We start from the raw sequence: 25,768 nt of genomic DNA on the forward strand, positions 1-25,768 counted from the left end.
TTTGGGAGGCCGAGGCAGGCAGATCACTTGAGGTCAGGATGAGACCAACCTGGCCAACATGGTGAAACGCTGCCTCCACTTAAAATACAAAAATGAGTCAGGCATGGTGGCATGCACCTGTAATCCCAGCTACTGGAGAGGCTGAGCCACGATAATTGTTTGAACCTGGGAGACAGGTTGCAGTGAGTGGAGATTGCATCATTGCCCACCAGCCTGGGCGACAGAGTGAGACTCTGTCTCAAAAGAAAAAAAAAAAGAGATTTCTAGTTTCCCTAGAAAAGATCTGGCCACACTGCTCCCACAGCCTGCACAGCGATAATCGGTAGGAGCTGAGTAGCTGCTGTTTCTGACATGAGGCATTCACACTCTCTGGGTTGTCTTCATTCCCACCATTTTGCTATTGTTTTATACTGTTCTTTGGGATGCCTAATTAACAGTTTTTTACTTACCTTTTTGTAAATTGTGAGTCAGTCGTCTCTGGTTTTTATCTGAAATTTCTAATGGAAAGAGCTCTGGATGGAGAGTTAGGAGGTCTCAGTTGCCTGTAAGCCGATGCATGACCTTGGGCTGGGTTGGCCTTACCTAGCATTTGATCTATAGGCTGTTTAAAGATCTTCCATGGAAAAGAGATCATGGGCAGTTAAGTTTGGGGAATGCAGGATTAAATAAAGGTGAATTGGCTTCTTTACTGAGGACTTCTCAGAACCTTTAACATGCTTATGTGCATTAACTCCTACAGGGGTTAGGGTGTGTTTTGTAAATGTCCTGAAGTTAGATCACTTCATGCCCTCTTTCCATGGAACCAAATCACATTCTGTGCATCAAACGTCAGGAAATGTGGAGCTAGATAATTTCAGCAGTCCCTTCAAACCCTTAGACATTCAGAGCGTCCGTCTAACTGGATCTGGAAGAAGCTCACCATGTTATTTTGGTTCTTGTGCTTTCTCATGTTATATCTGCTGTCTATTCATACTCCCTTCTCTCTCCTTCTTTTCTGTGTAGTCTTTATTCTGATAACTTTATCTTAGAATCATCCCAATTGAAAATGTTCTGCATTTGGAGTTTTATTATAAAGATTTTGTTTGTTGGTTTTGGGTTTTCTTGAGACAAGGTCTTGCTGTGTTGTCCAGGCTGGAATGCAGTGGCACGATCACAGCTCAGTGCAGCCTGGACCTCCTGGGCTCAAGGGATCCTCGCACCTCAGCCTCCCAAGTAGCTGGCATGCACCGCCGCTCCCAGCCTACATTTTTATTCTAACACCAGATGGTTACAAATCACTTGCAAGACTGAGTAGTGTGAGTGGAAGTAGTGATTTGATTTAGATTACTTACCATTAATTGAAGATCTGCTGAGTCCAAGGCCACTTGCTGGATGCTGGGCCAGTACAAAGATAAGTAAGACAAGTTTGTAAGTGGTTTTATCTTATTGCGGAATTCAGTCTTTACAACCACCAGGTAAGATAGGACCAGGGCTATTAATTATCTGTCTCTTTTTTTTTATAAATTGAGACAGGATCTCTCTCTGTCACCCAGGCTAGAGCGCAGTGGCACAGTCTCGGCTCGCTGCAACCTCTGCCTCTCAGGCTCAAGTGATCCTCCTGCCTCAGCCTCCCCAGTAGCTGCCACCACGCCCAGCTAATAAGGGCTATTAATTCTCATTTTATATTTGAAAATAATGAGCCAGAGGGAGATAAAGCAGTTTTCTCAGAGGTACACATAGTTAATATATGCAGTAGTTCTTGGACCCATGCCCTCTGCATTTTAAGAAGGACTTGGTTCCTTAGCAGAGGTAGTTGGGTGGTTTTTCATTTCAGTGAGGTGGCTGAAGCAGCAGTCTTTTTTTTTTTTTTTTGACATGGAGTCTCGCTCTGTCACCCAGGCTGGAGTGCAGTGGCGTGATCTCGGCTCACTGCAAGCTCAGCCTCCCAGGTTCATGGCATTCTTCTACCTTAGCCTCCTGAGTAGCTGGGACTACAGGTGCCCGCCACCATGCCTGGCTGATTTTTTGTATTTTTAGTAGAGACGGGGTTTCACCGTGCTAGCCAGGATGGTCTCAAACTCCTGACCTCGTGATCCACCCGCCTTGGCCTCCCAAAGTGCTGGGATTACAGGCGTGAGCCACTGCACCTGGCTTTTTTTTTGAGATGGAGTCTTGCATGTCACCAGGCTGGAGTGCAGTGGCATGATCTCGGCTCACTGCAACCTCTGCCTCCCGGATTCCAGTGATTCTCCTGCCTCAGCCTCCCAAGTAGCTGGGACTACAGGCGTGCACCATCACACCTAGCTAGTTTTTGTATTTTTTGTAGAGCTGGGGTTTCATCATGTTGGCCATGATGGTCTCGACCTCCTGACCTCATGATCCACCCGCCTTGGCCTCCCAAAGTGCTGGGATGACAAGTGTGAGCCACCGAGCCCTGCCTAGCAGTCTTTAAACATCATTGGAGGATTGTTGGAATTCCATGGAATGGAAGGGGAAAGCTAATGGGTGTGTCACATTTAGGGCCTTTGGTGGGAGTGACCCACCTGGAACAGTATTTCAGCATAGAGCCTCACCTGATCATCTTAGCATTCTGCCTACAGATGGGCCTCTCCATATCCACTTTAAATTTAGCAGGTGTTTAATGAGCACCTTCTATGTGCCAAGCATTTTGCTATGCATTAGGAAAGTTGTTCTTTAACTTTTTCAGAACATGGACCTTTCTGAGACTCTTGAAACTTTGAACCACTCCCCAGAAATATTTAAATAGTTTGGGATGTAATTTTGGGAAGTCATGAATTCTCTGAAACTAAACCCTGGGGCTCCTAATTAAGGACTCTTTGTCCTAAGGGTACCAAGATGATGGAGACAGATCCAATCCTCAGCTCTGATAGTGGGGAGACAGTATAACCAACATAACATACTCGGTGAGAGTATGCCATTTAGATGTAGTATATAAGGTGATTTGCAAACACAAATGTGGGAGTATTTAATTCTGCCTAAGCATAGGAGGGATGAGGTTGTCAGGAAAACCTCCCAAGAAGATCTGCATCTTACTCAATTGTCACAGAATTCTTTATTTCAGTTATTGCAAGTAAGCAGGGCAGGATCAGCTGGGGCTCCATCTCTGATGCCAACAATAGTTCTCATTCATCGAGTCCATGTTGTGCTGGGTGCCAGGCAAGGATTCTTATATATGTTTTTTCATTTGATGGTCACAAAACTCCCAGGGAGTGGCATTGTGATGTGATTATTAAGAGACAAACTTGAAGTTCAGACAGTATGAGTTCAAGTTCTGGTTCTGCCACTTACTAGTTTGGCTTTGGACAAGTTATTTAACTTCTTTCAGTCTTAGTTTTCTCATCTGTAATGCAGAAATAGTTGATGATAGTAATAATTTTAAAAACAATAGTGTTAGAAATTAGGAGGTTACCCTGGGTGGTGGGGTGGGTAGTGACTGAAGGGGGCATGAGGCAGACTTCTGGGGTCCTGGTGATGTTTCTTGATCTAGGTGCTAGTTACGTAGGTATTTTAGTGTCCGAAAATTCAGTGAGCTATAAACTTATGATCCATGTATTTTTCTGTGTCATTGTTCTTCAATAAGAGGTTAAAATAGCAAGCATTTCTGGTTCCTTACTGTGCACCCAGCATTGTTTCTAGTGCTTTACATTTGTTATCTTGTTATCCCTATGGATACAATTCCAGGCAAACTGGTTCCAAGTCCCACAGTAAGGAGAATAGTAGCTACTTTAGAAGGTCCCTGTGACAATTAAATGAGGGCACTGTCGGGCACTTAGTAGGCAGTATGTTTGATGCAGTCTTCTTTGTAACATTAGGTAGTGGGATGCAGGACTGGACCTGCCCCTGGGGCCCATGACTCCAAGCTTGTCTTAGGAACTTGTTCTTTGCCACGGGGCTACTTCCCTGGCTGCACACTGTTTCCTCCCACTGTGGGGAGTAGAGTCTTGCAGCCCAACCTACCTTTCTCCCAGGCAGGACCTCTCTGGGTGGCTGTGCCGCGCAGGGTCTGGGGAAGCAAGTTGGGTTCCCACACCCTCGATGCTGGTGTGAGCCTTCACCTCTGCTTGCTGTATCCATGCCAATCAACAGGATCTCTGTTGAGTAGCAGGGACACCTATGTGGATGGCATTCAGGTGGCTTTGCCTATTTCTAATTGGTATAGAGTTCTAGTAAGTATGAAGTTGTGGGGCTATTTGCAACTTCTTATTTGGATTTATAAGGTGATCTACTTTGGTTATGAAACTTGTCAGAGAATTTTAGTCTTGAAAATGTGTACTGGGAATAATTAATTGTCATGTTTTCTAACTTTAGTGATTTGTGTACCACCTTTATGATTTTTGCCATATCATTGAACCTTCAATACACTATTTAATATTCTTAAATTTAGATTATTTATTTATTTATTTTGAGATGGAGTCTTGCTGTGTCACCAAGCTGGAGTGCAATGGCTCGATCTCGGCTCATTGCAACCTCCACTTCCTGGGTCAGGCAATTCTCCTGCCTCAGCCTCCTGAGTAGCTGGGATTATTGGGACGCACCACTATGCCCAGCTAGTTTTTGTATTTTTAGCAGAGACGGGGTTTCACCATGTTGGCCAGGCTGGTCTTGAACTCATAAGTTCAAGTGATCCACCAGCCTTGGCATCCCAAAGTGCTGGGATTACAGGCATGAACCACTGCACCCAGCCAGATTTATTTTAAATATGTATGCATATTTATTTATATATATATATATATATATATTTTTTTTTTTTTTTTTTAAGAGACAGGGTATTGCTTCTGCACAGGCTATGGTGTGGTGGCTTAACCATAGCTCACTGTAACTTTGAACTCCTGGGCTCAAGGAATCCTCCTGCCTCAGCCTCCCAAGAAGCTAAGGCTTACAGGGTCATGCCACCACACTCAGCTAGATTTTTTTGTTTTAGTTTTTGTTTTTGTAGAGATAAAGCCTCGCTATGTTGCCCAGGCTGATGTCAAACTTTGGGCTCAAACGATCCTTCTACCCCAGCCTTCCAAGTGCTGGGATTACAGATATGAGCCACCACACCTGGCCTATTTAATTTTTTTTTTTTTTTTTTTTTTTTGCCTGTGACATACCCCCAAGGAGATCCTGAGAACACATGCCCCTAAAATGTTTTTTAAAAGGGAACTAAGTCAGTATCATAAGTGGAAAACTTTGTCATGCATAGAAGGTAATTGTAAGAACAATGGAAGCTTAAAAACATTCATCCATGTACCTCCCAAGATCACCTTGTGCATTTTTCTTGGGAAAACACTGGTTTAGTCTGCCTCTGCATTTTACAGGTGAAGACACCAAGGAGCAAGGCTCTTAAAGGTCTTGCCCAAGGTCACACGCGGGAAGAACTGGCTGGAAAATCAGGACTGTTGACTGATTTCTGGTCCAGTACTCTCCTCCCCTGAGTTTCCACTAACTACTGGTAGTTAAGTGTCTGTGACGTTGATTTATTTTTCATTTATCACTGTGCTTAAAATAGCATGGGTAGTTAGATAACCCATTTGCCTCCCCCTAAAAAGGGGGAAAATAACTTGTGTGGTAGAAAATTGGTTGCAGAGTCCTCTCAAGGTCACGCTTGCACATAAGGAGGAGAGTGGCCTTGGTTTTGTGGACCATCCTGGCTTTTATCTCCTGGCCTATAGCATATGAACTGAGGACTGTACCTCACTTCCCTTAAGTAACTACTGTTTAAAATGATCAATTATGTGAAGAATTGCTTGGGCTCTGTGCACTGGAAGTCAGGCTTTATTTAAGTCCTTGGGAACTGAGATATGTTTAAGAAAATATTAGGTGGAGGGAAGGGAGCAGCCAAGTGGTCAGAGAATTTTAGTCTTGAAAATGTGCACTGGGAATAATTAATTCAAAATAGAAAATTAATGTTTTCTAACTTTAATGATTTGTGTACCTCCTTTATGGTTTTTGCCATATCATTGAACCTTCGATGTACTATTTATATTTACTTGGACTCCAGAGTCGGGAAGACCTGGGTTTGAATACTGTTTCTGCCACTTTTTTTTTTTTTTTTGTAAACTGAAAGCAAGTTTATTAAGAAAGGAATAAAATAGAGCAGCCTGTTTCTGCCGCTTATAAGATGGGTGACTTTGGGCAGGTCATGTCTGAGCCCCAGTTTTTATTGTCTTAAAATGGAAATAATAAGGCCAGGCACGGTGGCTCACGCCTGTAATCCCAGCATTTTGGGAGGCCGAGGCGGGCGGATCACGAGGGCAGGAGTTCGAGACCAGCCTGGCCAACATGGTGAAACCCCATCTCTACTAAAAATAGAAAAATTATCCGGGCATGGTGGCGCGTGCCTGTAACCCCAGCTACTCGGGAGGCTGAGGCAGGAGAATCTCTTGAACCCAGGAGGCAGAGGTTGCAGTGAGCCAAGAACCTCCTAGAGAATCATGGTGAGGAATAAATGAGATAGCATATTTAAAGTGGTTTTAGCAGAGTAGCACTCATTACATTTTAGTTCTATTAGGCATTTCAAATCATTTTTTGGAACAAGGTAGTATGTGGAAGAATGAAGGAGTATATTGCTTCTTTACAGAATAATGTAACATAGTCTACACCGTAGTATAAATGTAATTTATATATTGTAATGTTGAACTCATACCCAGCATTTGTTTAACCAGGGTTCAAATGCAGTTTCCTCACTTCAGAGCTGTATCTCAAATGTTATTCTGTACTACTTCTCTCATAGTGGAAATTTCCCAAATTGTAGGTAATGAAGTAAGCATGAATTAAGAAGAAACCTGAAAGGCTCAGTCACATTTTGGAAGAACACTTGTTGATTTAATCTAAATTAGGAATAGGAAGCTGTCGAAACACTTTTATCATGGCGGCTTTGGAGGAAAAAATGACGTAAAACTACTACATACATTAGAAGGCAGGCCAAGGACTCAGGAATACAGTTTAGCTACTTTAGAAGGAAGAGAAAAGGGCCAGGCACAGTGGCTCACGCCTGTCATCTCAGCACTTTGGGAGGCCGAAGCGGGTGGATCACCTGAGGTCAGGAGTTCGAGACCAGCCTGCCCCACATGGTGAAACTCCGTCTCTACTAAAAATATGAAAACGAGCCAGGCATGGTGGCACATGCCTGGAATCCCAGCTACTCAAAGAGGCTGAGGTAGGAGAATTGCTTGAACCCAGGAGACGGAGGCTGCAGTGAGCCAAGATTGTGCCACCGCACTCCAGCCTGGGCAACAGAACAAGACTCCATCTCAAAAATAAGGAAGGTAAAAGATCTGGAAGCCCAGAGGCGTCATTTAAAGGGAGCCGGGATAATGTCATACAGAGCTTGTCGTTTTATTTTGTTTGGTTTTTGAGTCAAGAGTCTCACTCTGAGATGAGTGTGGCTGTGTTCTAACAAAACTAATGACAAAGGCAAGTGGTTCACCAGCAGTAGATTGCCAAGCCCTGGCCTAGACTACAGTAATATCTCCTAAGGCTGAGTCTGGCTTAGACTATCTTTTCCTTCCTTCCTTCTTCCTATCTTGTCTCCTAGCAGTCAAGGGGATCTTGTTTATTGTTTTCTGTTGTTTTAAAGAGATGGGGTCTCGCTCCATCTTCCAGCTGGAGTTCAGTGGCTCGATCATAGCTCACTGTAACCTCAAACTCCCCGGCTCAAGCAGTCCTCCTGCCTCAGCCTCCTGAGTAGCCGGGACTACAGGAATGCACCACTATGCCCAGCTACTTTTTTATTTTTTGTAGAGATGGGGGTCTTGCTGTGTTGCCCAGGCTGGTCTAGAACTCCTGGCCTCCAGCAGTCATCCCGCTTTGACCTCCCAAAGTGCTGGAGTTACCTTTGCTAGCCACCATGCTTTTGGCTGGGAATCTTTTAGAAGCATAAATCAGCATGTTACTCTCCTGCTTAAGACTTGCTGTAGCTGCCCATCAGCCTTCCTATAAAGTCCAATCTCCTCACCATGACCTGAAAGGGTCCAGTGTGAACTACCCACCTTTGGAACATATCTAGTTCCTTCCACGCTGGCAAGATTGACTTCTTTTCCAGGCTCATACCTACCAAGCTTGCTCCTGCCTCAGGGCCTTTGTACAAGTTCCTCTGCTGAGAACATACTTTCTCAGATTTTTATGTAGCCAGCTCCTTATCGTCACGTAGGACTCAGATGTCACTCCTCACAATGGCCTGCCCATTCACCCCATTTAAAGCAGCTTCCTAAGCACGCTCTGTGTGACATTATCTTCTCTTACTGTGGTAATGCTTATCACCTGCTGAAATGATCAGTTTATTGATTACCTGGTTTACCTTTAACTTCCCCCAGCTGCTGACTCTTAAGTACCAGGCCTGGTGGTTCTCCTTCACCACAAAAGCTCCAGTGCCTCAAAAAGCCCATCACACAGTAGGTACTTAACATTTGTTGGGTGAATTGCCTTGTTTTACAACCCTAGTATTTGTGGTGTGTTCAGGTATTCCTCTGCCTTCAGGAATCTTATCATCTTTTCAAAAACTATGAAATATGTGGTATTACCCTGGGGCATCATGCAGAGAGGAAGGACACTTGCCTCAACATCACAGAACTCATAAATGTAAGGGATGATGTCTGCTGTTTAAATCCTGCATTCGGTTTTCAGTATCATGATTGTCTTTGGTTGTTTATTTGTTTCAGGTAATTTCTGGTGGTCCCAATAGGTGTGAGACTTCTGGGAACATTTGGACTAGCTCAGAACTACCACTGAAGACTTTGCTCTGGGGCACAGCTGTGCTAGCTGCCCCTTGATAGACCCCTGTTTATTAACTTTAACTGAGGGACTAACATCAAGAGTAGTTGCTGTAAATATTCCTTTGGTTAAGTGAAAGAGTTGCTTTATTATGAAGATCACATAGAATTTCCTGCTGAGAACAAAGTAGATAAGTAAGAAGTTCTGCATACCATTTGTTTCTGGGGGGAGATTTTTAACAGCTATGTTCTGTCCTTTCACTGATAATAAATATTAAAAGTTGAAGTAGCTCTTAGAGATCATCTCCCTTTCTCTGCTGCAGGAATCCTTCTGAAATTGTTTGGACACTTCCAGTAAAGACAAGCTTATGTTACATCTCTATAAATCGTACATCAGTTTATAGACATTAAAGTTTATAGGATGGGTGTATTCCTAAAGAATTGTCAGGCTGGGCACCATGACTCACACCTTTGAGCCATGGGATTAGCCAAAGTGCTAATTCCAGCACTTTGCGAGACTGAGGCAGGAGGATTGCTTGAGTTCAGGAGTTCGAGACCAGCCTGGGCAACATATTGAGTCCTCATCTCTATTAAAAATTAAAAAAATAGGCCGGGCACTGTGGCTCACGCTTGTAATCCCAGCACTTTGGGAGGCCGAGGCAGGCAGATCACCTGAGGTCAGGAGTTCGAGACCAGCCTGGCTAACGTGGTGAAATCCCGTCTCTACTAAAAATACAAAAATTGGCCGGGCATGGTGGTGCATGCTTGTAATCCCAGCTACTTGGGAGGCTGAGGCAGGAGAATCGTTTGGATCCAGGAGGCAGAGGTTACAGTGAGCTGAGATCGTGCCATTGCACTCCAGCTGGGCGACAAGAGCAAAACTCCATCTCAAAAAAAATAAAAATAAATTTAAAAAAATTTAGCTGGACATGGTGATGTGTGCCTGTAGTCTCAGCTACTTGGGAGGCTGAGGAGGGAGGGTGACTTGAGCTTGGTAATTTGAGGGTACAGTGAACAATGATCACATCACTGCACTCCAGCCTGGATGACAGAGTGAGACATGTTTGTCACATTTGAGCACATGAGGCCTTTCAAATATTCTTGGGGAATTTGTTGCATAAGCGAACCCTGTGAGAAAAGTTAAACTTTTTGAAGAAAGTTCTTCAGTTGTTAGCTTGCCTTTTTTTTTTTCTTCTTAAGATGTGACATGCCTATATATTAAATGGTGACTTAAAAATACTAATTTGCGGCCGGGCACAGTGGCTCACGCCTATAATCCCAGCTCTTTGGGAGGCCAAGGCGGGCAGATCACCCGAGATTGGGAGTTCAAGGCCAGCCTGACCAACATGGAGAAACCCCGTCTCTACTGAAAATACAAAATTAGCTGGGCGTGGTGGTGCATGCCTGTAATCCCAAGGAGAATCTTGACCTGGAGGCAAAGGTTGTGAGTGACCCGGTCACGTCCTGCACGGACAACAACGGAAATCCGCTCAAAAGAATACTAATTTGCTTGTAGAGACACATTTTTGAAAGTACTCTAAAGACAAGTTATTATTAAGACCAAAAGAAAACTCACTTAACAGTGAAAAGTATTTGTGCTCTTGCAGTGCTGCCTTCCATTAATCAAGGTCAGGGGAGAAATGGGATAACAGCCCTTTAAAGAGGACACTTGTCTTTCTCCCTCAGATAGAGCCATGGTTTGTTACTGAGTGTTTAAATCTGATTCTCTCTGTAGATTGCTGCTAAAATTGATTCAATTCCTCACTTGAATAATTCCACACCTCTAGTGGACCCCTCAGTATATGGATATGGAGTACAAAAACGGCCCTTGGATGATGGAGGTAAGTTGCCAGAAATATCTTTTGCCTTTCAGGTGGTAGTGAACCTGCCAGTTAAGTTTGAATTTGTCAGCCATTACCTTAACGACTCTCTGAAGTGTCACTGTGTTGAGAGGAAAGGTTGAAGGGAAGTATTTAGGATGATTTTTCTCCGCAGTTCTTCAGCATTTGAGTTCCTATTTGCCTTGATAATACAGAAATCTTTTCACTGGGCTCTGAGATAAAGACTTGGCCCCTGAGCATCAGCTTGGAAGTAATTTGACCTATTTGAGAATTTTGTTTGATTTAGCCTAACTCTGTTCTTCAGTGCGCATGGGAATTGAAGTTCCCACTTTCTCCACAGAAAAGCTACAATTTGGTGCATGGCTCTAGGGAAGCTGTGGCTACACCTTGACCTTAAAGAAAGAGAAGAATGGCGACCTTTCTACAGTCTAGCTGCCAGCTTTTTCACCATTCCCATTTATGTCAGGCTTTTTCTAGAAGCATCCCTTTTCTTTAATTCGTTTATTTATTTGTTGTTTTGTTGGCTGGTTTATATACCCTACTCCATCCCAAAAAGAATTTGAGAACACTTAGAAGTGCCCATCCCCAGCACTCTGGCAGAGTATCTATCAGATGTGTTTGTGTAGAGAGCTTGGGCATCTTTATCATATTTTGTCTCCTGTTACTATAGAAGAGATAGTGAAGTACACTAGGTTGACGTGAATTTGCATGTAGTCGAGTGAGTCGGCGTCTTCTGTGTTCTTTTTCTGTCGCTATGTACCCAATCATTTATGTTTGTACGTATTTCTGTGATGTATTATTCTGTGAAAAATGAAGATGTAGAACAGTATGTATTATATAATCTTTTCTCCCAAAAGTGCATGTTTTTATGTACATAGGAAAATATAATTTGCCATGACTCAATTCTCTGGTCTCTAGGAATTCTTGTTTTTTTTTAATCCCCCCTTAGCGATGGGATCACACTCTGCTCAGGCTAGAGTGCAGTGGCGCTGTTGAACTCCTGGGCTCGAGTGATCCTCCCACCTCGGCCTCCCAAGTAGCTGGGACTACAGGCATGAGCCACCACGCCTCCTAGTACATTTTTAAATCCCCCAGTTCATAGACTTGTTCGCAAATCTCAATGTCCTGAATAAACGCTATGTTAAGGTTCTTTTTAGTTAAGAGTTGAAGTATCTTATTTTATTTGTAATTTTCGTGAGTGCATAGGTGTATATATTTATGGGGTACATGAGATGTTTTGATGCAGGCCTGCAATGTGAAATAAGCACCTCGTGGAAAATGGGAGTATCCATCCCCTCAAGCATTTATCTTTTGAGTTACAAACAATCCAGTTACTCTCTTTGTTTTAAAATGTGTAATTAAGTTACTGTTGGCTATAGTCACCCTGTTGTGCTATTAAATAGTAGGTCTTATTCGTACCCATTAACCCCCCTCCCCCGCGAGTCCCCTTAGCCCCCTACTACCCTTCCCAGCCTCTGGTAACCATCCTTCTACTCTCTATGTCCATGAGTTCAACTGTTTTGATTTTTATATTGCATAAATAAGTGAGAACATGTAACTTTTGTCTTTCTCCGCCTGGCTTATTTCACTTAACATAATGATCTCCAGCTCCATCCATGTTGTAGCAAATGACTGGATCTCGTTCTTTTTTATGGCTGAGTTGAAGTGTTTTTAAATAGACCCAAATAACACCTCCAAAAAGTTCTAGAGGACTGAACTTTAACCTCGTAAAGGTTAAAGAACCCTGCTTCAAGGGAAAGTTAGAAAGTTCATGTTGCTAAAGAAGTGATCTAGTAGCCTCTGTCAAAGAAAACCCAAGCCAAACCAAACAAACAGCTACACAGCCTTTGGAAATCTTTATTGCTAAGAAAAATGTGCCAGAATTCCGGCTGCTTGGTCTGCCTCCGCTTTTCTAAACTTTTCATCACACCATCAGCAAGACTGTGAGCCTAGAAGGTGGCCAGGTAAACACGAACATCACTTTCCTTCCCAGGATCTGCTTATTCACATTCTTACTCTCTCAAGAGAGTGGCCCAGTGACCTTACCCCTACCAGAAGACAACTGACAAAAAGGGGCTGTGGCAGTCCCCAGACACCGAGATCAACGCAGAACTCAAATTCTACACGTGGAGAACAGCTTGGAGAAGAAAACAATATGTGTAATCCTGTTATTTAAACAGTGTTCAGCAGAAGACAGGATTAATTTTATCAAGCTATAATGCAGAATGTAAGAAGCCTGAGGGAAATTCCTTGTTCTTCAAATACAGCCTCTTGTTACGGAAGACCAGGTGTTCAGGGAGGACAAGAGATTCAGCACGACACAGAAACTTTCCTTCTTGCTATAGGAGGGCTTCATATTTAGAGGGAAGAAAAAGATAAACCATGGTCATTTTTCTGTTTGTAAAGACTTATTCCCCAGAAGGTAGACATGGAAAAAAAATATGGTTATCAAAACAAAGAAGTGAAAATACACAACATAATAATGAACCCGAGGCTTTAAGTGAGATTCTGGACCTACTAGGTGATCTTGGCCAGGTCAGCTACATCTGCCTGTGACCCAGTTCTCTTTATCAATACTGATAATCTCTTTATTAGTGCTAATTTCTTTCAAATGTACGTGCAATGGACTAATGGGAGAAAAATGTCTGCAAAATGCTAGAGGGTTTCATTTGTAAATATTTAGGTATTCCTTATGCAGAGGACGCAGCAGATACCTGCTCACTGCAAGCACAAGTTTTAACCCTTCAACTCCAGGCAGTGGGTGAAAAAAACAAGGCTGAATTGTGAAATTGTTGTGAAAGGCTGAATGAGTTGTGAAATATATTGATCTCAATTTCTGGAAACACTGGGCCAAAGAGACACTGTCCGTTAGTGAGGCGTGTGTACAGAGGCAGACAACTTAGTTTTGTTTTTACGTTGCTGTCTCAAGAGGAACCAAAGTATGATTGCCTCGAAAAGGTAAAAAGGTTACTTTGCATTAGAGCTTTTTGCTAAGGCAAAAATGCAGATAATGCAATCATCCCTATTTGGCCTAGGGAATCACTAACACCAGTCAAATATAAAAAGATCACAGCGTACGATTTTGGATAGGTAGTTTAAATGGTTATCTTAGTTCCAGTGGCTCTGGGGTGGATTTTCTGTTTTGTGGTCATAAACACTTTGTAAATACACAAGAATCAAATGAGTGCTGTCCCCTTAAAATCTTCAATATGAGTCTAAAGAATTTTCCCCCTAAGGCTCCCACATCTAAAAACAATGGCCATCTCCTCTTAGAATTCCTAGAGATGCCCAGCATGGTGGCTCACACCTGTAATCCCAGCTACCCAAGAGGCCGAGGTGGTGGGAAAGCTTGAGCCCAGACATTCGAGGCCAGCCTAGGCAACATAGGAAAACCATATCTCCGAAAAATAAATAAGGCCGGGCACTGTGGCTCACGCCTGTAATCCCAGCACTTTGGGAGGCCGAGGCAGGCAGATCACGAGGTCAGGAGATTGAGACCATCCTGGCTAACACAGTGAAACCCCTTCTCTACTAAAAATACAAAAAATTAGCTGGATGTCATGGCACGCGCTTGTAGTCCCAGCTACTTGGGAGGCTGAGGCAGGAGAATCACTTGAACCTGGGAGACGGAGGTTGCAGTGAGCCAAGATCGTGCCACTGCACTCCAGCCTGGGCAACAGACCGAGACTCCATCTCAAAAAATACATATATACATATAGATACACATATATACACACATATATAAGTATGTGTGTGTGTGTATATATATACTTAAAGTTTTTTTTTAATGTGCTAGGCAGTGGAACAAGGGAAAGGATTTGTTCCTGATATAGAAAGGGATTTGGGTTAGTTGTGTTTCAGGGAGTGGCAGTTTTGAGCCAGTTGTCAGAACGCTGTTCATGAGCCTGCTTAGAACCCAGCGCAGAATTTAGAGCTCAGTTTGAAAGCTTGCCTGGATGCCTCTCCCTGGGAAGGCAGTCACCAGTCACTCCACCGCCCTCCAGCTTTGGATCAGGCCATTTTAACCTTCACTGTCTTCAATCTTGACACCCACATGTTCCAGCAGTCTTTGATATGCATCCTTGGTACCCCACCAGTTCAGGAATCCGCCTTCTGGCCTCAGTTGTGGCACCTTTTTCATCCAGTACTTCTCTCATGCTTCAGCTGGAGCCTCTCCCTGCAGTCAGTCCAACCAGTTTCATTCCTCCAGTAGCCAGGGAGGTGCAGATCTTCCAACCTGGCCATTGCCTGCCCTCCCTGCTTGGCTCCTCCCGTGCACCCTGTGCAGCAGCCTGGCCACCTGTCTCCTCTCTCTCCCCTCACCCAGCTCTTAACCTGCCCAACTCCTGCTCAGCCAACTTCTTCCTAGAAACCTGTCCTCTTCCTTTTATCTTTTGACTTTCTTCAGGGCTCAGCCCACATGCCACCTAGGCTCTTGGTCTTCTACCTTTTCTTTCCTTCCTTCCTTCCTTCCTCCCCTCCCTCCCTCCCTTTTTCCCCCTTTTCCCTTTTTCACACACCCACCTGACCAGTGAATATTAAGTCATATCCTTCTCTGAATTTCTAAAGCAGTGTATTTGCCCTCTGCTCAGGGCAGACAACATCCGATCCTTCCTTCTGCGGTTACTGGGTCCCGCTATGCACCTCTCCTAGCAGAGCCTATGTGATGTGGCCATAGAGACTGGCTTCATTTCCTGTGGACTCTTCATGCTCAAGTTCTCCCGTGTTTCCTATGATTAGCATTTTTAAATTTTGGGAAAAGTAAGTTCCAAATTTAAGACAATAGTATTAGCTAAGTGATTTAGAAGTGCAAATTTAAATGTAATCTAAATTAGAGGTTGGCAAGCTTTTCTTTCTTTTTTCTAAAGACAGGGTCTCATTCTTGCTGAGGCTGGAGTGCAGTGGGGCATTCATGGTTCACTGCAGCCTCTACCCCCCAGGCTCAGGTGATCCTCCCACCTGAGCCTCTTGGGTAGCTGGGACTGCACTGCCCCTGGCAACAAGCTTTTTTATAAAGGACCTGATAGTAAGCATTTTAGGGGCCAGGCACGGTGGCTTATGCCTATAATCCCAGCACTTTGGGAGGCCGAGGTGGGAGGATTGCTTGCATCCAGGAGTTTGAGACCAGCCTGGGCAATATAGCAAGACCCCATCTCCACAAAAAAATGAAAAAAGATTAGCTGGGTGTGGTGGTGCATGCCTGCAGCCCCAGCTACTCAGGAAGGCTGAGGTGGGAGGATTGCCTGAGCCTGGGAGGTCAAGACCACAGTAAGCAGTGATCGCACCCCTGCCCTCAGCTTGGGCGATATAGTGATCTCAGAACAAACAAAAATAAATTTAAGCTTGCAGGCTATGTATCCCACCTACGAAGCTACGCTATTGGAGTTCAGAAACAGCTGTAGCATCTATATAAACAGAGCATGGCTGTGAGCCAATAAGATATTTCACCGAAACAGGCAGCTGGCCCTCAAGCTTAATTTGCCAGCCCTCAACTAAAATCAGCCTCATCAGATGATGAAAACATTTTCTTCATCTTTAGTTAGGGAAGTGTATAGAGAGTACCCCTCCCCCAGTTTCTTTAAACAAGTCTCCCGTCTCATGGCTCACTGTCCAGCTGCTGTGACCACCTGAAACAAGTGCTGTCTCATGTTTGCCCAGAGCTGATGGACAGACAGAGAAGTCACTTCCCATTTGCCCCTCTGTATCTCTCCTGATCAAAGATCAAGCCTTTCCAGTTTTCTTCCTCAGGAGGGTTTTTAAGGAGCTTTTTTAGTTAAACTAAGCAGGCCTCATCCTCCCCCTGCATTCTGTGTAGTGGGTGGCACCAAAACCAGGACTTCGGGAGAGTACAGCACTGTCCTCACCACTGGGGTGGCAGGGGGAAGGCCATGCAAGGGGCTTTGAAACTGTGCCTGCCTCTTCACTCAGACTCGTCTTTGCTATTTATGTAGCACCTTTTTTTTTTCCCTTTTTATTCTTTTTACTTCATGACCTGCTGAAGAACAGCACCTTTTATAGTACCACACTTTCTAATTTTGATAATACAGTTGTTCCCCATTTATTCATGACTTCGTTTTCCACAGTTTCAGTTACCCACAGTTCACCACTGCCAAAATCATTAAATGGAAAATTCTAGAAATCCTAATTTTTTTCTCTTTTTTTGAGACAGAGTCTTGCTCTGTCACCCAGGCTGGAGTGTAGTCGTGTGATCTTGGCTCACTACAACCTCTGTCTCCTGGGTTCAAGCAATTCTCCTGCCTCAGCCTCCCAATTAGCTGGGATTACAGGCGTGTGCCACCACAGCCAGCTAATTTTTGTATTTTTAGTAGAGATGGGGTTTCACCATGTTGGCCAGGCTGGTCTTGAACTCCTGACCTCGTGATCCACTTGTCTAGGCCTCCCAAAGGGCTGGGATTACAGGCGTGAGCCACCACACCTGGCCAATTCCTAATTTTTAAATTGTACACCATTCTGAGTAGCATGTGTATCCACACTGTATACACTACCCACTCACCAATGTATAGGAAAAAATGTAGTGTATACAGGGTTCAGTACTCTCCATGGCTTCAGCCACCTACCAGGGGTCTTGAAACATATCCCTCATGGATGAGGGGGAACTGCTGTATTCTTATGGAGTAAAGGACGAATTCTTGGGCATACTGTCAAATGAATTATTTACAGGAAGAGTGAAATAGACTATTTCTATGATCCTTTCCAAGCTTTGTTTCAGTACTTGTGGCATAGGGCAAGGACAGAAAAGGAGGACAGGAAGGAGGAAAAAAAAGGAATGAGGAGGAAAAGACGTTTGAAAATCCCAGACCTTAAGGAGAGGCAGGAAATAGGAGGTACAAGTGCTAGCGGGTGGTGAGAGCCATGATGCCCAGACCCCTGCCTGTGACCTGCACCCCAGGCAGGTGCTGCGGGCACCAGTCTCCACTCTGGAAAGAGGAAAGTGAATCTCAGAGGTGTTGATACTTTCCCTGAATGGGGGATGATGACAGATACTGGAGGGACGAAAAGCCAAGACCAAAACCTAGTTCCTGAGAGTAGGAGGGGTTAGGAGGAAGGTTTGCCTTTTGTGAAGAGGGAAGAGGTAAAGTGAGGCTGGGATGTGGTTGGGCAGTCGTCATCAAGGGCGGATGAAGGCTTTCCAGGGGCGAGTGGATGTGGGCAGGCTTCCCAGGGTCCTTTTTCAGCTCCTTACCTCCTATCTGTCCTCTTCCCTAAAATGGGCCTTTCTGAGAGTCACGTCTGCCCCAGCAGGTTATGCCCTTCCTGCCACTCCCCCTTCTCCCGTTCCCCGCTTTTGGTGTACAGTGGGCAGTCACCTGGGGTGGAAAAATCCCCAAGCAGTGGGGCCAGGCAAGAATTCTGAATGGAGAATCCCAAGGTAACAAAGGGTAGAGCCTTGGTAAGAAATAGTGAAGGGAGGCTGGGCATGATGGCTCACGCCTGTAATCCCAGCACTTTGGGAGGCTGAAGCGGCAGGATCACCTGAGGTCAGGAGTTCAAGACCAGCCTGGCCAACGTGGTGAAACTCCATCTCTACTAAAAATACAAAAATTAGCTGGATGTGGTGGCGTGCAACTGGAGTCCCAGCTCTTTGGAAGACTGAGGTGGGAGAATGGCCTGAACCCGGGAGGCAGAGGTTGCAGTGAGCCGAGACTGGGTCACTGCACTCCAGCCTGGGCGATGGAGCAAGACTCTGTCTCCAAAAACAAACAAACAAAAAAACAAAGAAATAGTGAAGGGGACAGGGTCTGATTTTATCCAGTTGACAACTCCTGGCAAAGGCTCTGTGCCCTACCCCCCCCCCCCCCCCACCTCAGCCACCTGCATTTGTTTCTTCCTCCCTCCCTTCACCCATCTATGCATTTTAGGATTATAATTCAGAAGTGAGATGATAGTCACATGGTTACATACATATGTGTAAGTTGGAAAAAGGCAGTGAGATTTTTCCTCTTGGCAAAGCATCATGTGACTGGTTGGTTGACAGTTGGCTTAGCCAGCTAGGTAAAATAGTAGATATTTTCCACAAAAATTAATAAGCTAAACCTGTGGCATCAATGTTGTGACAGAAATATAACTCGAGCTCATGTACAATGCCTGTTACATTCTTTGCAGCTGTTAATAGGGAAGAAAAGTAGTTGCCAAATTAAAAGAGGATTCATAGGTTTCCAGAGTTCAACTTGATGATACAGCCTCTCTCGAATACAGTTTTGGAGTGTTACAAAACTAAACATGCACTTCCGCACAATCCACAATTGCACCGTTGGGCATTTATCCCTAAGAAATGAAAATGTTCACACAAGAGCCTGTTCACATAGCAGCTTTATTCATAATAGTCCCAAACTGAAAACAGCCCATGTGTCCTTCAGCTGATGAATGGTTCTGCTGCGATACAGCCATACCGTGGAATATTACTCAGCAGTAAAACGGAACAAATGCTGAGTACATCCAGCAACTTGGATGAATCCAGGGAATTATGTCGAGTGCCAGAAACCAATCCCAAAAAACTACATACTGCATGATCCCCTTTATGCAACTTTTTGGGAACGGAGAACAAATTAGTGGTTGCCAGCGGTTAGGGATTGAGTCGGAGGAGAGGAGGTCGCCTAAGATCACAGCTAGAAAGGAACCTGAAGCTTAAACTCCTTATTGTTGTAGATAAGGAAACCAGTGTCTGAAGAAGTGGGTTGACCAAGGCCAGATAGATACATGGTAAGTGACAGAAGGGAGGTTGAACCTGGGTCTCTGTCTCATGGTCTCTGTCTCATGTGCCGTAATAGTATAGTACTTAAACATGTGGACTTCAGAGTCTGAAAGATCAAGGTTTGAATCCCTGCTTTGCTAGTTGTTAGCTGTTTGACCCTGGGCAAGTTCCTTAACGTCTCTGAGCCTGTGTTTCCTCATCTGTACAATGGACCTGATGATACCTGCCTCATCAGATTATCATGAGGGTTATATCATGTTATTTTCAAGCTTTAAGAAATACTACTCCCGGGCCTGGCACGGTTGCTCATGCCTGTAATCCCCTTTGGGAGGCCAAGGCAGGCGGATCACGAGGTCAGGAGATTGAAACCATCCTGGCCAACAAGGTGAAACCTCGTTTCTACTAAAATACAAAAAATTAGCTGGGCATGGTGGTGGGCGCCTTTAGTCCCAGTTACTCAGGAGGCTGGGGCAGGGGAATCGCTTGAACCCAGGAGGTGGAGATTGCAGTGAGCCGAGATCGTGCCACTGCACTCCAGCCTGGCGACAGAGCAAGACTCTGTCTCAAACAAAAAAAAAAAAAAAGAAAGAAATAGCACTCCCAATGTGAGAAAAACTGTTTCCATCAGAACTAGTTAGTACAGACATATTAAAACACATATGTGACTGAAATGAAAGTTTTATGAAATACATTACCCTTATTATATATGGTACATTGTTTTCTATTTCATTTTTTTTAATAAAGCTGGTTGTGACCCCCTATATTGATTTCATGACACTGGCGTAAATGAAAGTAAAGCCTAGGGCTATGAATGTAGTATCATAGAATTCTTTTTCCTCTTAGGCTCTTGAGGAGAAGGTGCAGGGCCCAACACATCCCTAGAGGCTAGGGTAGGCCCCCTCATCTGTTGCCTTCTGCCTTCCCTGCTAGACTCTAAGCTCCCTGAAGGCAAAGGTGGCTTTGTTGACTGTTGTATCCTCAGGTCCTGTCACAGTGCTCAGCACCTGGAAGGCACTGACTTGTGAGATGAAGAATGATCAAGAGAGTTAATAGTACAAAATTAAACAGTGATAAGTTTTGAAACCCACAAAATTAAAGGACAGGGGAAGATGGAGTGGTACAGAGTTTGCATGGGCACAGGCCTCTCGCCTGCATGCCACTCTGAGGGCTTGGCACCTTCCTCTTCAGTAAGATGGGAATGGCAGTGATAGTAGCTGCCTCAAAGGTGGGTTCTCGTAGGACCAAGTGGGTTCATGCAGGTGAGGTGCCCAGGAAAGCACCTAGTGTGGCTGGGGGTGGTGGTCTTTCCACTCACAGAAACTTATAGTAGACTACAAGTAAGAGTGACGTGATTGGCTGGGCACGGTGGCTCACACCTGTAATCCCAGCACTTTGGGAGGCCGAGGCAGACGGATCACCTGATATCAGGAGTTTAAGACCAACCTGGCCAACATGGTGAAACCCCATCTCTACTAAAAGTACAAAAATTAGCCAGGCATGGTGGCACACACCTGTAATCCTGGCTACTTGGTAGGCTGAAGCAGGAGAATCGCACGAACTCGGGAGGCGGAGGTTGCAGTGAGCCGAGATCGCGCCACTGCACTCCAGCCTGGGAGACAGAGCGAGACTGTCTCAAACAACAACAACAAAAAAGAGTGACATTATTGAGATAAACTTGAATTTACTTTCACTTTTTAAAAAATAATTTGCAAAATTAATAAATTATGCTTGCCAAAGGACTTTCAGCTGAACTCAGCCTATCAGTGTTCTGTGGCCCTGGAGCAAGAGTTGCTGCCTAGAACACAGGAAGCCTTTGTAGTGTCCCTTGGGGGAAAAGCTTTCTAAAAACGCCCTGAATCCTCCCCGCTAAGTGTGTGTTACTGACCTGAGCTGGGGTGTGGAAAGCCATTGGTCAGTCAGAGGAGACTGCAAATCCAAAGAAGAGGCAGAGGAGGGAGGATTGTTTTCAAAATCTAAAAAGGAAGATTTGGGTTATTGTTTTTGCAGTTATAAAAACTGGTATTCCTCTCCTCCCATCCCCACCAACAGACTCACTCACCTGCCTCTGGCCAGTGGTTCCGTGTGGGTGCCAGCCCGTGCTGGCTGAGCTGTCATGAAGGAGGAATTGGCATTTTTGTTCCTTGTGCTGGGGTGGGAGTGGAGGTGTAACTATTAAAGCTGATATGGCTGGGCGCGGTGGCTCATACCTATAATCCTAGCACTTTGGGAGGCCAAGGTGGGCGGATCACCTGAGGTCGGGAGTTCGAGACCAGCCTGACCAACATGGAGAAACCCCATCTCTACTAAAAATACAAAATCAGCTGGGCGTAGTGGCGCATGCCTGTAATCCCAGCTACTCAGGAAGCTGAGGCAGGAGAATCGCTTGAACCCAGGAGGCAGAGGTTGCGGTGAGCTGAGATCGCGCCTTTGCACTCCAGCTGGGCAACAAGAGCGAGACTCTCAGGAAAAAAAAAAAAAGCTGATGCATATTGCAAAGTTGCATGTATTTCCCAGTGCTGTTTTGTTTCTTTTGGAGGAGAAAAAAAAAAGAAATCTTTTTTTTTCTTCACTAATAGGAAAAATGTGTCTGATCACCTTTTTTTGTGTTATTGTTTGTTTGTTTGATTGATTTTTGAGATAGTTTTGCTGTGTAACCCAGGCTGGAGTACAATGACATGATCCCAGCTCTCTGCAACTTCCACCTCCTCAGTTCATTGTGCATCAGCCTCCCGAGTAGCTGGGATTACAGGTGCGCACCACCGCACCCAGCTAATTTTTGTATTTTTTTTTTTTACTAAAGACAGGGTTTTGCCATGTTGGCCAGGCAGGTCTCAAACTCCTGGCCTCAAGTTATCTTCCTGCCTTGGCCTCCCAAAGTGCTGGGATTACAGGCATGAGTGACAGCACCTGACTTGACCTCCTTTTTTTTTTTTTTTTTTTTTTTTTTAAGATTATTATTAAAATTGGCAGAGTATTACTCTTCGGAAAGAATTTATGATATTGTAGGATGACTCACAGCCCAGGCAGTTCGTACTATATAGTGCACAAGGGAAAGGAGAACTACACCTGTATGTGCTGGAATTGCTCCAAGGGCACCTTTGGAAGCAAGAAGATGCATTGTCAAACAGCACACACCATTAGTGGAAACAGGACTGATTTTACCCAACATTTTTCCTTTTTTACAGAAAAATGAGTGTAGTTCCATTCAATTGAACATGATAGGTGTTCCCATCTGCCTCCTTAGTGTGACTCCTCCTCATTGCGAAGACTGAGGAGAGGTTCCTCTTCCTGGAGTTGGACATAGAAGTTGGCCATATGAGTACTCAGTGCCCCTGATCTAACTGCTGGTTTTCATTTTTAGGCAGCAAATGGGAATGTTCCGAAGGGAATGAAACTGCAATCGCATGTTTCAGCCTTGGGTGGACTCCAGCATTTGCATGGAGGAGGGAGGTGATTTATCCTTCCTAAGCATCTGCCAGCTCAGAGTTGACTCTGGACTTGAACCTGATTTCCTCTCAGTGATGCAGCTCTCAGCAGCCCATTTATCTGTGGGATGATAGTGTGAACATTTTCATCTCTGGTCATTATGAGTGCCTCCACTGTGGCTGGCAGGAATGGTGTCATGTGCGTGGCACCTGTAACACATGCTTTGCCAACAAAAAGGAATTGCCATTTTTGTGATAAGCACAAAATTTCAAATGGCTTTTGAACAGGAGCCCTCTGAATATTCTTGTGAATCTCAGGAAGTTCTTTATGGTAGCACTGCCCTTTGTTTCTGTGGCTTTTCTGGCTGAGACAGAAATTTCTGAAGATCATCGGCCCTTTGACGTCCTTTACCAAACAACGCAGTGGACCAGAACCCACGGTGCGGCCTCGTTCCCCCAGCTGAGGAATACTGAGCACCTCTCCTCTGTGTTCTCATCATTTCAAGACATTTTAGTTCTTCTGGCTTCAGTAGATTCTTTACCCACTAAGAGGGGAATTCCGATAGCAATCAGGGAAGCTGAGCTTGACCCATAAATAGGAACAGCTAACCAAGCTCACAGGTACTCTGTTGTTGACATTCTCCTTTGGTGTGTTTCTTTTCCTCCCCACTGCCCTACGTGGCCGACGTACCTCCCTCAGGAATGTCTCAGCCCCAACATCATTCAGGGGCTGAGTCTGTGGTGAGGATTCCTTTCCTGACCTGGTGGTTGTCCAGTTTTCATGCAAAATGGGAATTGTGAACACTACCTGTTCCAAGCAAGAATGTTTGTTATATTTGAACAGATAGGCAAAGAGAAAATTTTAAGAGTCAATAAAAAACAATTCTCTTATCCCTGAGATAAGCAGATTAATAGTGTCTAGTGTCAATATTTTGGCTGTAGACCATTATCTTGTTATTGATCCAGAAGAAATATGTTATTGACTCAGTAGCTTCGTTTACTTTTTGTTAGCATTGTTTTGCTTTGCGTTTTCTTCTTTTTAAATGTCATGGTCTGCTTTTTTTCCTTTGTCTCTTTACTGTCCAGTCGGAGAATGACAACAGTGAGTTTGAGCACAAGCAGAGCAGTTGGCTCCCCGTTCTGATTCACATGGAGTTCAGTTGTCAAACCATTTCATTCTCTGTCCTCAAGTGGGTGTAATCGATCCTTTCCGACTTAGCTCATGTCCTTAGAATAACTTTCCCCAAAGACATATTTCTGAATGCCCTTTTTAGCATCTTGTAAGGTGCATTTGGTTCTTTGTGATATGTTTAGGATTTGTACTTTTTCATTGTCTGCTGACTGTGTTTCCTGAGCTGCATTTTCCAAAAGAGAAATACTACAGAATCATTTTTGCTGATGGCTGGTGAAGGAGACACTCATCAATAGCTGAAAGAGGAGAAACTGGAACAAAAAGCGTAGCTAAAGTGGTTTTGTGGGAATGTGATTACAGAGTTGGTTTTAATAATAAGAGGCTGTTTGGCACCGTTGTCTCTGTGAAATGGGCTTGAAAGGCAGTTGCTCATTCTTAGTGTCCACTGCACATGGACTGCTCTGGTGGGTCCGTGACGAGGCCTGTGGAGGGAGGAGGCTGGATCCTCTCCTTCAGATGCTTGTGCTCTTGGGGGTGGGGGTGGGGGTGGGGGGGGGCACCAGGGGGGTCTCCTCCCCCGTGGCCAGGAGGAGCATATGTGCATGTTCCTCATGACTACAGCTGCTGTGGAGCAGTCCTTAACAATGCATCTAAGGAGGGTAAATCTTCTCATTTGTTTTTAAAAGAGAAAGAAGGATCTCTTTCCATCTTTACATTGAGTTTGGATCCAGAGCAGGAGGGAGGTAGGAAGTTAGAGGGATTTAGGCTAGCAGGATTTTCTCCCAGGCCTCACAGCATGTGGACACACAGATCAATTTCTTATCCTGTGTTCAGCTGGACACTGGGTTACAGACTGCGTTGATCAAGATGTCCCCTCCTGTTTCATATCATATAACTCATTCATTTCAGCCACTGAGCCTAAATTACTGTTTGCTTTCTTTCTGCCTTTCTTTCCCCGCCCACCCCCCCCCCAAAATGGTAAGAATGGTAAGGATGAAGTTAGTTTATCCGTGCTAATGCTTTGATTTTTTTTTTTTTCTCTTTCTCTTTGCCACAGTAGGTAACCAGTTAGGGGCCTTGGTACATCAAAGGTAAGCAGTGGGTTACGTTTTATTATTTATTGATCATTTCTAATTGTTTATTGATCCACCATCTGTACTAGAGTGCTAGAAAGTCAGAGGTTGAGAGTGTGAAAAAGCATGGGTTAGGCTTCTTTAAGACTCGAGTTTTTTGCTAGCCATTTCCAAGATAGTGTCAGCTCAGGGATAAACTAATACAAGGCATTAAAAATCAGCCATTATTGCAGTAACTTAAAATACTTGTAGAAGATTGGAGTTGCTCTTTCTACCAATGTACATTTAATTTAAAAGGAGAGAATGAGATTTTCCCACCTGGTTTTGTGGTCTTGTCAGTATTTTATTAATCCTCAGCTCCTTCACCTGGGAAGAGACACCTCGAAATGTGAGGGTCAGACACTCACAAGAGAATGCTTTGGGTGCTCAGGGAGTATGGGTGGGTGGCTAGTGCATGGCGAGGAGGCCAGAAGCCAGGGTTCCATCCTTCCGAAGTGGTAGGGACTTGCCAGAGAGCCTCAGCCCAGCTGATTCTCTGTTTCTGTGTCCCCTCATAGCCTTCTGTCAAACGTAGGGGATTTAGAGAGATACAGAAAGAGCCCTTGAGTTTTACAAAGGCCAATCTGTAAGATGGGGTATGTGTGGTCATGGTGTATTGCCCTTTAAACAGGAAAAAATATACAAGAAACTGCCACAGTTTCTCTTCTGGAAGGATGAATTTTGTGCTATGTATCTGTTGCTGTGACATATCCTTAACCTTCTATCAGCAAAACAATTCTGTCATCTTGTATTCTGCCTAGATGTTTGGGAGTTTTTAGAAATCACCGGTCATCAGTTAAACAAAAATTTTATCCTGGGGTTTTTGTTGTTGTTGATGTTGTTGTTATTGTT

General features: G+C 44.4%; 1 protein-coding gene across 6 annotated transcripts in view; it reads left to right on the forward strand.

The window, feature by feature from the left end:
* Positions 1–25,768, forward strand: part of FUBP3 (far upstream element binding protein 3) — a 58,177-nt gene that overhangs the window by 5,156 nt on the left and 27,253 nt on the right. For 4 of the 6 annotated variants that reach the window (XM_032165427.2, XM_032165429.2, XM_032165430.2 and 1 more), the window contains exons 2-3: positions 10,429–10,534; positions 24,862–24,895. In XM_032165427.2, coding sequence (XP_032021318.1) covers positions 10,429–10,534; positions 24,862–24,895 — 140 coding nt within the window. Of the gene's footprint in view, positions 1–8,869; positions 8,889–10,428; positions 10,535–24,861; positions 24,896–25,768 lie in introns of those variants that run through there. The other 2 variants (XM_058445138.1, XM_032165428.2) reach the window with 2 other exon arrangements.

Source organism: Hylobates moloch, unplaced genomic scaffold (genome assembly GCF_009828535.3).
Source record: "Hylobates moloch isolate HMO894 unplaced genomic scaffold, HMol_V3 SCAFFOLD_10, whole genome shotgun sequence".
Lineage (NCBI taxonomy): Eukaryota > Metazoa > Chordata > Mammalia > Primates > Hylobatidae > Hylobates > Hylobates moloch.